This window comes from Alligator mississippiensis, chromosome 5 (assembly GCF_030867095.1).
Source record: "Alligator mississippiensis isolate rAllMis1 chromosome 5, rAllMis1, whole genome shotgun sequence".
Lineage (NCBI taxonomy): Eukaryota > Metazoa > Chordata > Crocodylia > Alligatoridae > Alligator > Alligator mississippiensis.
The window spans coordinates 154,054,305-154,069,276 of NC_081828.1; the positions used below are offsets into that span (position 1 = coordinate 154,054,305).

The window sequence follows — 14,972 nt, forward strand, 5'->3', positions numbered from 1 at the left end:
TTCAGGCTGCTCTTTAGGAAAAGGAGCTTTTTCCATGCATAAGCTGGTAACTACAGGTAAAACCCTTGAACTGCTCCTGCTGCCCCTACAAAATCCCATAGGGAAAGCAGATAACCAAAGAAAGGACCCAAAGGGTAAAGTGCATCAAAAATTCTAAAATAAAGACTTCATTGAAAAAAAAAAACACAACTTAGGATTTTTATTGCATGAACAAAAGGGAAGTCTGTGTCCTCTCTTCCCCCCCCCCCCCCAAAAAAAAAAAAAAAAGAAGATTGTTGGGGACTTGAATACATGTAAACTTCATGTATAGTGTGTTTTGGAGGTTTTTTGGTATAGTACTTTTGGAGGGGGAAAAAGTAGTGTTTTAAGCAAAACAATACTGTATTAATAACTTGAGAACCAGACATTATGAAAAATGACATTTAGGGAAAACTAAATAGTTGGAAACATTGTTCTTTGCAGGCTTTTGGGCACAAACACCCTTCTCAGGTACAGGGGGAGTCTAGTGTTTTGTGTTCTCTGCAACTGCTCAGATACTTTATTAAGCACTACAGTATGCAGCCCTGCTGCTCTCCCAAGAGGGAGCCTAAAAATACTATTGACTGACAATGGCGTGACTGTACTCATGCACATACTGCAGCCAGCAGCCGAAGAATGAGAGCGCACATCTTGTGGTACCACTGTGCTACAATTAGCAGATCAGTGCTTGGGTTGCAGGAAGCACTTACTGTTTTATTCGGCATCATTACAGTCAGACCCAGACAGCACAAGTGGGTCTCTTTGTAGAAATGTAGAAATAGTTTCTATACAATGAGAATGGATCGTGTTCCTGTCCCCTTCCCGTTCTATTTTTCTGTAGTTACAAGTGAACTGAAATAACTCTTACCTGCAACTCTGCCTGGCCTCCTCTTCTGCACTGCTGCAGGTGGCTGAGGGAAGGGCAGGGTGGGAGGGAGAGGCATGGACTGAATATTTGGCTTTTGAAACTGGGACAGCAAGTATGGAGACTTGGGTGGCAGCGGAGGTGGCACATCACTGCTGTTTATATCCCTGGAAGGGGCAGGTGAGGGCAGCAGTGGCAAGGATGGCTTGGTTGAGGAGGGAGTATAGGTAGGAAGCAGTGGAGGCAGGGGTGGGGGTGGAGTGGGATGCAGATAGTCCCTGATTTCAGGCTGAGGGGAAGGAGAAGAGTTAGATAGATCATTTCTGACTGGAAGTCCATAGGGTGGTGTTAGGGGCAGAGGAGGCGGTGGAGGGGGAGGATGGAAAGCTGATGCTTGAAATTTAGCAGGCTTGTCACACTGAGGTGGGGGAGGTGGTGGGGGAGGAGAAACAAAATTCTGGGGTGTCAATTTTGCAGGCCTGTCTGTAGGTGGAGGGTGAGATGGAGGAGATGGGAAAGTGAGGGAAGGTTTGCTGGAGGGAGGTGGTGGCAGCGGAGGGGTAGGCAGGCTGGGCCGAGTTGGTCCTGCCCGTGGAGCGCTGGCTGGCTCCCATGGGCTTGCTACTTTTGCACCATCAGGTGGATTTGAAAAGTTACTGCATGTCTTCATGTTATTGTTCATTGGAGACAGTGGCCTGGGAAGAGGTGCTTGCGCTCCAGGTAGCTGTCCAGCCTTGCCAGCTGGAAGACAAAAGCTAGCATCAGGGTAGGTCATATGTAGAAGAATGCAGCAAGGATACCATCTCAAATCCCCAGACAAAAACAGCGTAGAAAGTGATGTCATCCTGTTCCTTTGGCATGTGTTTACATTCATGTGGAATATCAGCCAGGTAGGAGGCGGGGGAGCTGCAAGGGATTCAATCTGCATCTACGTAACTATCTCAGCTTTGCACTCAGGGTATACAAGTGGCACAGCATCTGTACAGGCTACTCTCTGTCTACTGTAGGCTCCTCTAGAATAGTCCCACATTGGCACCCAGAGACACCTGAGATGAGTCCGTTTACAGACCACAGCTCCATCACGTACACCAAAGTGAGCTATCAAGCACACATTTATTTTTTACTCTTGAAAGTAATACATTGGCTCCATAGCTATCTGAAATTCCATGTGCAACCCAGACAAAAAAGGATCAGCAATTAATTTTCCTAAGATGCTCTCATGAGATTTCCAATGAGTTCATTTTATACTTTGTGCAGAGCTTCATGTTGCACTATCAACATGCCTCCAGGATGCCTTACTGAGCCTGGCATAGCATACTGGAAACTATTAAGAACAATGGTATCAAATTCATGTCTTGTTGCTCAAGTTTTTATCTGTGTTTCCTCCTGTCTCTATGCCCAGTTATGAAATCTTGCAAAAATGTTAATATTCACCACTCCTTTATATGTTTTGTGTCACAACTGCTATGGTAAATGGTTAAGATATTTTTTGTAGTTTATTATGTTGGGTGAGGGGAAACAACTTAGCACTGGCTAAATGAACCATTTCAAAATTATACCTCACTAAAGAGAGAATAAATGGAATAGCAAAAGGCGTGAACCCCCTCTGTAAAAATGAGTCTTTTACAGCTCATGGTCTGATTACAGCAAGATAAGACTAATGCAACTCCTTTCCCACCAGGAGGGACACTGATGTAGAAGGCCCACGTGAAAAATGCTTGGTGAAATTCTGCTGGGCCTAGTTCCAGTTTCTGAGTACTGGTATAAAAAGCCTCATGTGAGTCACTTAATGCATACAGTGGCAAAGTGCTCATCTTCCTTTTGAGGTTGATGCCAAGGTGACTGCATTTATTTTGAGAGAGCTGAAACTGACAAGGATTGTTGAAAGACCAATCAACTTTCTAGATTCATTTCTCAGCTGACTTCTGAGAATTCTAAATTCTGACCATTTAGAGCCAGTTGAGACTAGGGGTATCCCACCAGCTCCATTAGTGCTAATAATCTTGGAAAATGTTGTACAGATGGCTGCTAGAACCGTTTTAAGCACGGTGTACAATAAACCTCCAACATGCAGGAATAAATAATGTGGTATTAAAGCACTGATAGCACTGGGCTCTTTGTTAACAGTCTTGGGCCTAAACTGATGCTAGCAGCAGTGCAACCTTTTTGAAAAGTGTGCAGATAGGGCTTTACTGTTCCTTACTCTTTCAAATTACTAATATACAAGTGAGAGAGGTAACATGTGTGGGTGATATCCTTTATTAGATGAGCTGCATGGCTGGGATAGATTGAAACAAGCTTTCAAATACAGGGCCTTTTTCTTCAGGTCTGGAAACTATGTTCTGGACCACCACAACCATAATAATCAACCTAACATTACCACAATAATTCTAGATCTGAAAACTAGCCAAGAGGGACAAACAGGGAAAACAAAGCACAAACTTTTAGTGTCCAGTCCTCACCAGTTTCTGCCTGGTTTTGTCACAGACATTAACCCCCCCCAAACATACCCATGCTTTACCAGAGGCAGTAGCATGTTACTTCAACCCAGCTCCACAGCATCTATATAGATAGGGTGCTTCAGCAGGGCTTTTCTGGTGCTTTTAGCTAATAGCTGATTTAATCAGCTATTAGCTAAAAGCACCAGAAAAGCCCCACTAAAGCACCAAGTTTATACAGACATTTGGCGAGCTGGGTCCAACTAATGCACTGCCTCTTCTGAACATGTGCTTGGCTTGGCAGAGGAATGCGTGGAACTTAAAGTGCTGGGTTTTGGGGGGGAAGAGGTGGTGTTTTGTTTTTTTAACATCTGCAAGCAGCTGCCATGTAATCTGGGCCCTCTCCTGAAAATGTATGCTTAAAGAATATAGTTTTATTCTTGAGTGGTTCTTCTGAGGTCAATGGGACTACTCATATCAGCAAGAAGTATGGCTGTTTTATTTCATGGGCCCCAAACCAGCAAGCATTTGTGCATATGTCTCATTTTAAGAATTCAAATAATCCCATGCAAATCAATGTGACTACTAAACACACAAAGTCAAGCACGGGCCCAAGGTTAAAATGTGACACAGAAGCCTAAGTTCTATTGAGAAAAAGGGTACAGTTTTTGAAGGAATCTTGTAAGATTTTCAAAATCAGCTGGAGCTAAGTGCTTGTGAAAATTCCACTAGCTGCCTATTTGTTCTTTAGGTGTCTAAATACTTTTGAAAATTTGGCTGCAAGTACTTTGCTAAATTGAAGTCTTCTTAGATCCATTAGGTAAAAAGTTTTTTTTTCTTAGGAGCCTCTACAGCATCGGACAGCTCTAGTGCAGCAGAAATAAATGACATTAGAGGAAAGAAAATGAATATAGGTGACAGGGAGATTTGAAGTCTTAAAAGCTTAAAATCTGATTTGAGGAACAGCATTAGAAACATGCAGTATTTCTATAGTAGGATATTTTCCTTATCCCTATATATAATTAATTTATTATTTAGAATCTAAATGGCAAAGTATAGACATGAAGGACCGTATTACTTGGATGCCAAAGTAAATGAGAGATTTAAAAGCAAATCTCAAAAGCACTGTGGAATATTTTTTATTTGAAAGTACAAGTCCGATTTTGCTCATCTGTCCTTTCATAAAAACAGTATACCTTACCTGTCATGTCTCTTTGGCCTGCTGGTCTCAGAACAGGAAAGCCACCAGCAAAGAGACCACCCAACGATGGCTGGGCACTTCTGGTATTTGCTGAGTTATTTCCATCTCTGTTTGGCCCTTTGGATTCTATTATAAAGAGGAATGTTATACGTGAGATTTGTCATCTACATTCAGATTGATAGAGCAAACTCTACCAGCAAACTCCATTTTGTAGGTCTAACATAAGCAACAAGGAAAGTAACAAAAAAACCCCCTTTCTATCTTACAAACACCTTAGAGCACAGCACCCTCTGGTGGCTAAAAGCAGTTTAGTCTCACGTTCAACCACTGTTAAACTAAAACTAATAGATTTTGGATTTGAATCTTTCATCCAATTCTGAAAAACAGAGGATGGTGATAAGAAGTCACTCATAACCTTTCAAAAAATCATGGGTTTCATTAGTACCAGCTCATCCAAGAATCCTTCCTGCTGTTCAATATGGTATTCCAGCACACAGTCATGCAGCCTTATAGAAAGCTATTTTTTCCTTCAGTGTTAGGAATGCTAGAAAAACATTTGACAACCTGCCAGTGGCCATAATTAGGAGCCTAGGAGTGGTCTTGTGTGAGAATGGGATGACCCACTGGTGTTTCAGAAACTTATAGTTATTTTTAAACATTATTTTCATCATTTAAGTACCAAATTTTTGTTTCTAGAAGGAAGACTTGACAAAAAGTAAGCATTTCTAACTAAATGAAAGCTTAAGTTGCTCAGCAGAATATTTTTGTTTCACAGAAGTTCTATTTCTGCTTCTAGGACTTAATAGACAAGCAAACGGTTTGGCTAGACATTCTTTCTTTAAATATGTTTATGAGAAGGGTTGACTAAATTTGTTGCTGTGAAATGTCTATGATAGCATGTTATAACATCAGAAGTGCACTTAACTAACAAATCTTGAGCTCATGACTTTGAGGGAGTTATAAGTTTGGCAAATTAAGTTTCTCTTGATAGCTGCACATCCTGTTAAGCAAAATTGATGTTAGACCAGGTGTTGGCAATGTTTTTGGGCAGAGTGCCAAGAACACCTGAAACCTTGACTTGTAGTTGGTATGCCAGGGGTAGACAGCAGAGGAGCTGTGACAGCCCTGATCCTTGTTGTGGCAGTGCAGCCTTCCCCCTTCCCTTGAGGCTCTGGGCAGGCCCCTGCCACCCACCAAAGAGATTGGGCTGCTCGCAGCAAGGGGTGGGGAGGCTGCAGGCACCTGCACCGGGGCCCACAGAGTCCCAGTTCAGCTCGTTGCTGGTGGCAAGTGCATGCATGCCTCAAGGTGAATGGCAGGGAAACAGCTGGGACTGCAATGCCACAACAAGGATCAAGCCCCTTGTGGCCCACCCCGAGGTACACATACCAAGGTACACATACCAAGCTCATTGCCTTTGCGTGCCATACACAAAATGCCTTTGCCATGCACACTTACTTTCAATTTGTGGTGCACTTCTGTCATTGATTTGTGCTACTTTCCTTAAGAGAGTCCCGTGCTGAATATCAGCAAGCAATGCACTTCGAGCTTTTTGGTCTTCCTTTCTCGGTTTTGGTGGTTCTGTACTTGCCTGTTGAAAACAACAATGTTAAGCACTAAGACAGTTAAATGCTGGGAAAAAGGAAAAAGTTGTAATAGGTAAAGCAGCTGTCATCTTGGAACTCTCCTGTTATTGTGTCTTGAATTATACATTCTTGCAATTCACATGACACACCTGCAAATTAAGAGGTGTCTATTAACTGCATTTAATTTCATCTGGAAAAATTCATTAAGTTTGACATCTGGTATGTGAGCTACCAAAGCTGCCAGACTTCTTTGCTTTATCTGGTAATTCCAACATGAACTTTAATTGCTTTATGAAAGGGGGATTTCATGAGTCTTTTGAGAACAAAATCTGCTTTTTTTCCTGTTTTACTCTTTCTCCTTTAAGAACACTTAATAATGATGGCATAAAATAGTATGAAAACCTAGCCTGATCACAACATAGCATCTTGTATTTAAATTATATCACGAGTCGGTAATTTGTACTGTGTTAAGTTCCTCAGTATTAGAATTTATGCCAGTTTCAGCAGATTGCTTTAAATCCATTACACTAGAGCAGCTTTTCCAGTTTTATAAATGTAACCAGAAAGTAATAGCTTTCGGTATGATCATAAAATTAAAATCAGAGATGCTGTCCTTTAATGTTATTTTAAAATCTGGAATTGTATGCAATGCCACAATAGAAACATGCTCTGCTGGCAAATTCTTTGAAACCAAGTTTCTTTGAACAGATACAAGAAAGCAAAATTGAGATTTCCAAACCCAGTGGGGCAGTTAGGCACAGGACAGTTCTATAACAAGGCTGTTTACCTTCTAATTGGTATGGGGCTGCATGCCCCATGAGTTGCACCAGTGGGAATCGCACACCATGTGGGCCATGGGTTCTCCAGACTGCACACTACCATCAATGCTGTACCTAGACTCCTGGTGGCTCCAGGCAAACTTTTAGTATCAGGCCCCTCTTCGCCAGAGATAATGATAATAAAAATAATAATTGACCTTGTTGCAAAAGTCTTTATCACATCTGTGGTATCAATGCCTTTAAATAGTTCATTCTCAATTGATAACATTGCCAGTCCTGGAAATGCACAATATTAAAACTTTTTGTTTTGCAATTGTAATTTTTTTTTTCATTTTCAGGCCCCCTTTCTGTGACCCCAACAGTTTGACAGAGCATCTTGAAACAAGCCCTTAATATCCAGGTTAATAATCATAGTTAATAATTGAAAGTTACCTTCACAATAAATTTTAGCAGCATAAGATTGTTGCACCTGAATTTTATATTTATTTTGGCTCATCAACACTCCCCCCTTCTCCCCACCCCTCCCATCTGAGATGATCTGAAAGGGAAGTAAGTTTGGAAACATCTAGCATTCACTAAATTACTCTGTTCCATACATACTACTGATTTAAAAGAATAAAATAATTTAGGTTTGTATTTTTTGTTTAGGTTTATTCCAGGGTTACCCGAAATAATTGCCTGCCCCTGGTTTATTCCCATAAAAACTTTTTAAAGAAAAGCTTAATCATACATGCCCACTAGGTGGCAACCTAAGGTGATGATTATGCCAAATACATTCCTGTTATCTGATGTAAAAATCCAAGTTAACTTTGCAACTATACTATGAGCATATTATTCAAGAGGATGTTAGAAACATACATTTGTTTTTATATGGTAGCCTTTGTTATGTAACAGTGGTGCTTTAAATAACATTTAATGTACAAACAAGACAAGTCTGGTTATCAAAGCTCTGAACAGCTGACCTGGCATAAGTAGCACTCTGGCATATATTAACTAGGATTTATTCCAGGCACTTTTCCTTCAGAAATTCACAATACTCACTGCGAAAAATGGACGAAACATAACTGGAGCAAATATGATCTGTTTCTGAATAAAAGTTTTCTTCAGCACCTTGAAGCTTATTTTTCCCCAACTTCTAGTAATGACTGCGCAGTAGCACAGCAATTAGGACCTGAGCAGGACTGTTAGGTTTAAAATTAGATCCAACAGCTGCGTTCTTCTTTCTGGGTTCAAGTGTCCATTCATTATACTGACTACCCCCCTCTGCCTGCCTGCTCCATACCTGTGAGCAGGTAAGGTATTGGAATAAACAGAGTCCTAATAACTTGTGTACAACAGATATACTTGCAGATCACATTTTTGCCAAAAATGACTCCTGATACAGCATCTCTCTAACAAAGGGGACAACTTTTTTTTTATATTACAAAAAGAAGAAATGCTTCATTCTGAAATACCTTATTTACTTTTAGAAGGTAGGTGGGTTGAAATATCTACTTAAAAATATACACCCCCTCCTAGTCTGCTACCTGCTTTTCCTCTTATATGTCAAGATTATAATCTATGGCCAGACTGGTTGATGTATCAGGCGATTGATTAGGCTGCTGAGCAGCTTGTTAGGGATTCTCTTTTTTCATTACAAAGTAAACACGGTCTGGGGTGTAGCATTGCCTAGTTGTAGACCAGTCAGACCTCTCCAATGGATTTCTTGTTTACAGTATTCCCCATACCTCCACCATTTGCAACACATTACTGGTAAAGAAGTGTTGGTTCCCTTTAGCACAAATATCCAGCACATTCATTCATTGGTAGTCTGTTGGCCTTGATTATCACAAAATACTCATCAAATATATGACTGTACGTTGAAAAGAAAATCTCCTTCAAAATAGTTAGCTGCAAGCACACTTTTCAAACATCCCTTTCAGGACCTGTTCATGTATCTGTTAAGGACACAAAATTAGCTAGGGATTCATGACTGTATTATACTGGCAAAATACCAAAACAGAACCAAAAAATGCTTGAAGGAACTGGCAGAGTCAAAACACAAAATGAACTCTTCACTGGAGTTAAACTTTTACCTAAATATACATATATAAGAATGTTTTAAGCAGAAAGATAAACACCTGTTTTACTTGGAGGTCACAGTGGGACCAGAGCTGCAATACAAAATATGTCATTCTTCCAGAGCACTGTCCTTCACCAACAGAGAAGCTACATTTATTTACAGACTGAGAAACATCTCAGTCCTTCACAGAAAATCCAAAAGGGAGCAGATGAAAATATGAGGATCATTTGTTTTACTAAATGCCAGAGATGCCTAAGGTAGTGTAGAATGAAATTAAATTCCATTTACTTGCCTTTCCTGAATCAAAATGTGAATGAATGGTGGGTTCTCATTTCCTTGGTAACCACCAGATTATTGTTCTGTTGTTTTGCACAAGAAGAATGTCATGTTAAATAACTGCTTATGTTTTGTTTTAACACAAATGGAATAAAAGTCACTCATGCAGTGACCCAAATGTAAAAAAAAAAAAAGTCCTCAATAATCTTCACCGTATTTTTGCCTTTCATGCTCCTAAAATTATGCCTTTTAAAAAAACTATACCAAGATCATATGCTGAATGGATTAAAAACTGGCTAAAGGACAATCTCAGAAAGTACTTGCCAATAGGTAGTGTTTTTAGAGAGGTGTCACAGACATTGGTCTTAGGTCTTTTGTTAATGAAAAGCAATCTGAAAGTAAATATTTAAAAATCTCTGCTGATAAAATCCATGGAGGACACAGATTGGCAGAGTGGTAAGTAATTGGAAGGACAATGCAGGCATATGGAATGATCTGGATCACTTGGTAATCTTGGTATACTAAAACTAAATGCATTTTATTACAGTCAAAGGCAGTGTTATGAACATCTAGGATGAAAGAAGGCAAGTCTCAGCTGTAGGATGGATAACCCTATTCTGGAATGCAACAACTGAATCTGAATTAGGGTTTATAGTGAGCAAGCAGATTGACAAACACAGTGTGGTGCTGAAGTGAAGGGGAAATCCCTGGAAGAATAAACAGACCCATTTATGCAAATAGCATCACCAGAATGAAACCCCTCTCTCTTCTGGATGTTCTTCCATAGTCAGTTTTGTAGTTAGGGCTGTCAGAATAATTCATTTTTTTGGTTCAGCAGCAGAATTAAAATAGGTGAAACAATACCTGTGGCTTTGATCCAAACAAATTTAACATTTTTCCTCCTTCACTGAAAAAAGAAAAACATTTATTGGGCATACAACATTTCATTTTGGTCACATATGAAAATAAGAAAAAATGATGGGTGAGGTTCACAGAACTGATGTTTTTCCTTTATCCAGCCTGGGGGTTAGCATGCAGGATGTGGGAAAACCCACTTTGTTTCCCTCCTCCATGTGAAGGGATCTGAACCCAGTCTACAAGGAGAGTGGCCCATCTGTTGTGCTTTTTACAGTATGGTGGAGAGAGTTGCTCTCAATCTCTCTTGCTGATGCAGTTGCACTTTGTATAAATTAAACATTCACAGGAGCACAAAGTGGAAGCTAAGTATCCATACTTGCTCTTTGCCTCAATGAATATTTATATTTTATGCAACAATGAAACAGCTCCTACAAAAGAAACTCAGGAAATCTACATCAGAATACTATATACATCCTGCTGCTTAATGCACACAGAGATGCGAGTTCAAATTCTCTTGGGAGAAGAGAAACTAAATCTGGGTCTCACACTGTGATGAGTGCTTTAACTCCTGACCTAAGGGAGACAAATAAGTTCCAAAGCTACTTCCTTCAGCAGCTCTGTGAACCTAACCTCAAGTTTCTTTTTCCAGATGAAAAATTCTGTGAATTCAAGTTGAATTTGTGAATAGGTTAGGGATAATCAAATATCAAAATTTTTTTTATGAACTTGCTCTCTACCATTTTTTTCACTCAGTTCTAGCTATAAAAATAACAAGGGTCTTACTACTTTTCTTTTCTAGATGAAAAAAAGTGGGTAAGATTCAGAGCCACCTTGAGTCACAAGGCTTTCCAATAAGAGCGGGCCTACCATTAGCTACTTAAACCTTCAGTTTAGATGAAAACTGACCAATTGATTAAAGATATTGTCTAATGGGCAACAGTCCAGCCCATTAAGGGATCTATAAAGAAGGATTGGTATTTTGAACAGATGACGAATTTTATGGGCCCCACTATCAAAGACCAAATCTGAGCAGGAAGCAGAAGACAAAGGTAGCGGGACAGGGAGATAAACAAGTACTGAAATGAGTGATAGAGCACCTGCAAATGAATTGCCCTCAACCTCAAACCCACAGTCCTAGGTGCCTGCTGCTGCCCTGATTCTCAACCAGGGTTCCAGGCCATCAGGATGCCACAAGATTTTGAAGGGTGCCATGAGGTGCAAAAAGATGAGCATGTGAGGTGATAAGGCCAGTCTTTGCCTAACTGTTGCCCTGTCCCCACTACCCAGCTTTGCTGTTAGGAGCTAAGCACTGTAATAAATTAATTAGTTTTTGAAATGGGGTGCTGCTCAACGTACAAAAGTTGCAGAGGGGTGCCTGGAGCTAGATGAGGGGAGCCTCAAGTCCAAAAAGGTTGAGAACCACTACTAGCACCATGCAGCCTATGACTCTAAAAGGACCGAGGCATGCAGCAGAGACTTGGCCTTCATGGTTTTTCTTGGTTTAATTAACAGGTTCTAAAGATGTGTCAAAAATGTGTAATTAGGAGCCCTGAGAAAGAAATGCAAATCTAGGTTGTAGGTAACTTTTGTTGAAATGTGCCCCTTCGATTTTTTCCAGTTAACGTTCAAATCAAAATGCAGGTGGGAAGGTTTGATGATATTCTAACAGACACTTTATCTAACAGACAGTGCACTCTATTACTATATTGGGCTTATCGAAGTGAAACCTGCACTAGTATGTACAGGGGAATGAGCTCTCCCTGAACAGTATTCAGCATCTTGATCATTCTTCATTCAGTTCCTAAGGGAGGGCAAATGTGACAAGATAATGAAGATCAACAGATGGCTCTAGGATCAGCTCTTCAAGGAAGGCTTGGGGATGTTCAGTCATTGGGAAACAATCACATAGAGCACTTTTCTCATTGGGTGAATCCCACCTGAGTATATACAGACATTTTGGGATCAAGGTCACACGATTAAGTAGTAAGAAAGGAAGAGAAAATTTTGGAAGACTCATGTAATTGCCAATGCCTGGATGCAGTGCACAGAAAATTGATAAATAAGGATACAGCAATCAATACATTAATACTAGTGGGTCAGAGAAAAACAAAGCAAAGAAAAACACTAATGTCATCAGCAACAACAGTCAGGTAGGTGATACAACTGGTGAAAAGACTGTCTAATCAGGTTAAGGAATTGGGTGTGGATATTAAGGCTACTGGCTGATAGAATAATAGAAAATTAGGGTTGGAAGGGAGCTCAGGAGGTCATCTAGTCCAACTCCCTGCTCAAAGCAGATCATTCCCAACTAGATCATTACAGCCAGGGCTTTGTCAAGCTGGGCCTTAAGAACTCTGAAGGATGGAGATTCCACAACCTCTCTAGGTAACCTGTTCCAGTGCTTCACCACCCTTCTAGTGAGAAAGTTCTTCCTAATATCTAACCTAAACTTCCCTTACTGCAACTTGAGACTGCCACCACTGAGAACAGTCTAACTCCATCCTCTATGGAACCACCCCCGCCATTCAGGTAGCTAAAGGCTGCTATCAAATCCCACCCCATCCCCTATCTTCTCTTGTGCAGACTAAAACCCAGTTCCCTCAGCCTCTCCTCATGAGACATGTGCCCCAGCCCCCTAACCATTTTTTGTTGCTCTCTGCTGGACTCTCTTGAACTTGTCCACATCCTTTCTATAGTGGGGGGGCCCAAAACTGGGCACGGTACTTCAGATGTGGCCTCACCAATGCAGAATTGAGCGGAATAATTACTTCCCTCAATCTGCTGGCAAGGCTTCTACTATTGCAGCCCAGTATGCTGTTAGCCTTCTTGGCAGAGCTGTCCCTAGGTGTGTGTGTGTGGCCTGGGGCATATTAGCCTGCGTGGGGCCTGAGGGGCGAGTGGCTGGAGCCAGCACCGCTTGGTGGTGGCAGTGGCAGAGCCAGTGGCACTCAGCAGCAGTGCATGGCACCCACAGGGGGGCCTATGTGGCACTGACCACGGAGCCCCCCAAAACTTGGGGTTTGGGTCAGTCTCTCCAGTTCACACCCCCTAGGGACAGCCCTGCTTCTTGGTGACAAGGGCACACTGCTGAGTCATATCCATCTTATTGTTCACTATAACCCCCCGGTCCTTTGCTGCAGAGCTGCTGCTTAGCCAGTTACTCCCCAAACTGTATTGCTGCATGGGAATCTTCTATCCTAAGTGCAAGACTTTGCACTTGTCCTTGTTGAACCTCATGAGATTCCTTTTGGCCTAATCCTTCAATTTGTCCAAGTCACTCTGAATCCTACCCCTCCTCTCCAGTATATATACTACTCCCCACAGCATGGTGTCATCCATGAACTTGCTGAGGATGCAATTCATCTCATCTTCCAGATTAATGAAAATATTGAAAAAACTGGCCCCAGGACTGACCCCTGGGGCACTCCACTTGATACCAGCTGCCACCTAGACATTGAGCCCAACAATCCAGCCAGCTTTCTATCCACCTTACAGTCCATTCATCCAACCCACACTTCCTCAGTTTGCTTGTAAGAATGCTGTGGGGGATGGTGTGAAAAACCTTGCTAAAGTCAATGTATATTATGTCCACTGCTTTCCCCGCAACCACAGAGCCAGTTATCTCATCATAGAAGGCAATCAGATTGGTCAGGCATGACTTGCCCTTGGTAAATGCATGCTGACTATTCCTAATCACCTCCTTCCCCTCCAAGTGCTTAGAAATGGATTATTTGAGGACCTGCTCCATGATTTTTCTGGGGACTGAGGTGAGGCTGACTGGTCTGTAGTTCCCTGGATCCTCCTTCTTCCCTTTCTTAAAGATGGGCACTATATTTACCCTTTTCCAGTTATATGGGACCTCCCTTGATAGCCACAAGTTTTCAAAGATAGTGGCCAGTGGCTCTGCAATCACATCAGCCAACTCCCTCAGCAACCTTGGATGTATTGCCCCATGGACTTGTGCATGTCCAATGTTTCTAAACACAGGTTTCCCTTGCTTTATGCTATACATGCATTCCTGGAAAATGGCACAACTTGAATTTGCATAAAGGGAACCCACTTTACAATGAAACAAATAGGGATATGTTCCAAGAGCTTGACTGTACTGACCTCCAGATCCATTTCTACCATTTTTACAACACAATTTTGGTATGCACCAACAGCAGACAGTGCAAACAAGCACAGGGTGGTGGTGAATGTTTAGTTGGTGTGAAGAGAGGGTGGTGAAAGCTGTTAGTGTTAGCAAAGTTCTCTTGCACTTCACTGAGGGACCAGGGGGAGGGGGAGGAGATAAGCTAGCGGGATGCTTAGAAACCATAATGGCAACTACAGAAACACTTGTCGCAGATAATAAGCAAGGAGCACAGATCCACACAGAAGACTATATTTTGTGCGTGTCTCTCCCACAATGCACTGCACAAAGCAGCTGAGTGGGGGCTTCCATTACACTGATTGCATAAAAGTGAATTTACCTTTCATATAACAAATTTTTGGTATAAAAAGGATCATCACATAAGAGCAAATTCGCACATACAGAACCTGCATAAAGCAAGGGAAACCTGTGGTCCCTAACCTGTTCTTTCACCACTGAGAGTTGCTCACTCCTTCCCAAACTGTGCTACCCAGTGCAGTAGTCTGGGAGTTGACCTTGCCCATGAAGACCAAGTTAAAAAGGCACTGAGCACTTCAGCCATTTCTGCATCATCTGTCGCTAAGTTACCTTCCCCATTCAGTAAAAGACCCACACTTTCTCTGACCTTTCTCTTGTTGCCAACATAGTTGTAGAAACTAGGGGTATGTAAAGTGGGCAGTATTCGATTCGAATTTGGCCTGATTCGGGGGACAGTGATTTAATTAGCTGATTTGGATCATGGTCCCGATTTGATTCA

The 14,972-nt window shown here is 41.5% G+C and overlaps 1 protein-coding gene across 2 annotated transcripts in view; it reads right to left on the reverse strand.

The window, feature by feature from the left end:
• Nucleotides 1–14,972, reverse strand: part of WIPF3 (WAS/WASL interacting protein family member 3) — a 65,141-nt gene that overhangs the window by 5,735 nt on the left and 44,434 nt on the right. For both annotated transcript variants that reach the window (XM_019498104.2, XM_014603059.3), the window contains exons 4-6: nt 5,981–6,113; nt 4,523–4,648; nt 887–1,624 (exon numbers count right to left, since the gene is read on the reverse strand). In XM_019498104.2, the coding sequence (XP_019353649.1) occupies nt 887–1,624; nt 4,523–4,648; nt 5,981–6,113 (997 nt within the window). The remainder of the gene's footprint in view (nt 1–886; nt 1,625–4,522; nt 4,649–5,980; nt 6,114–14,972) is intronic.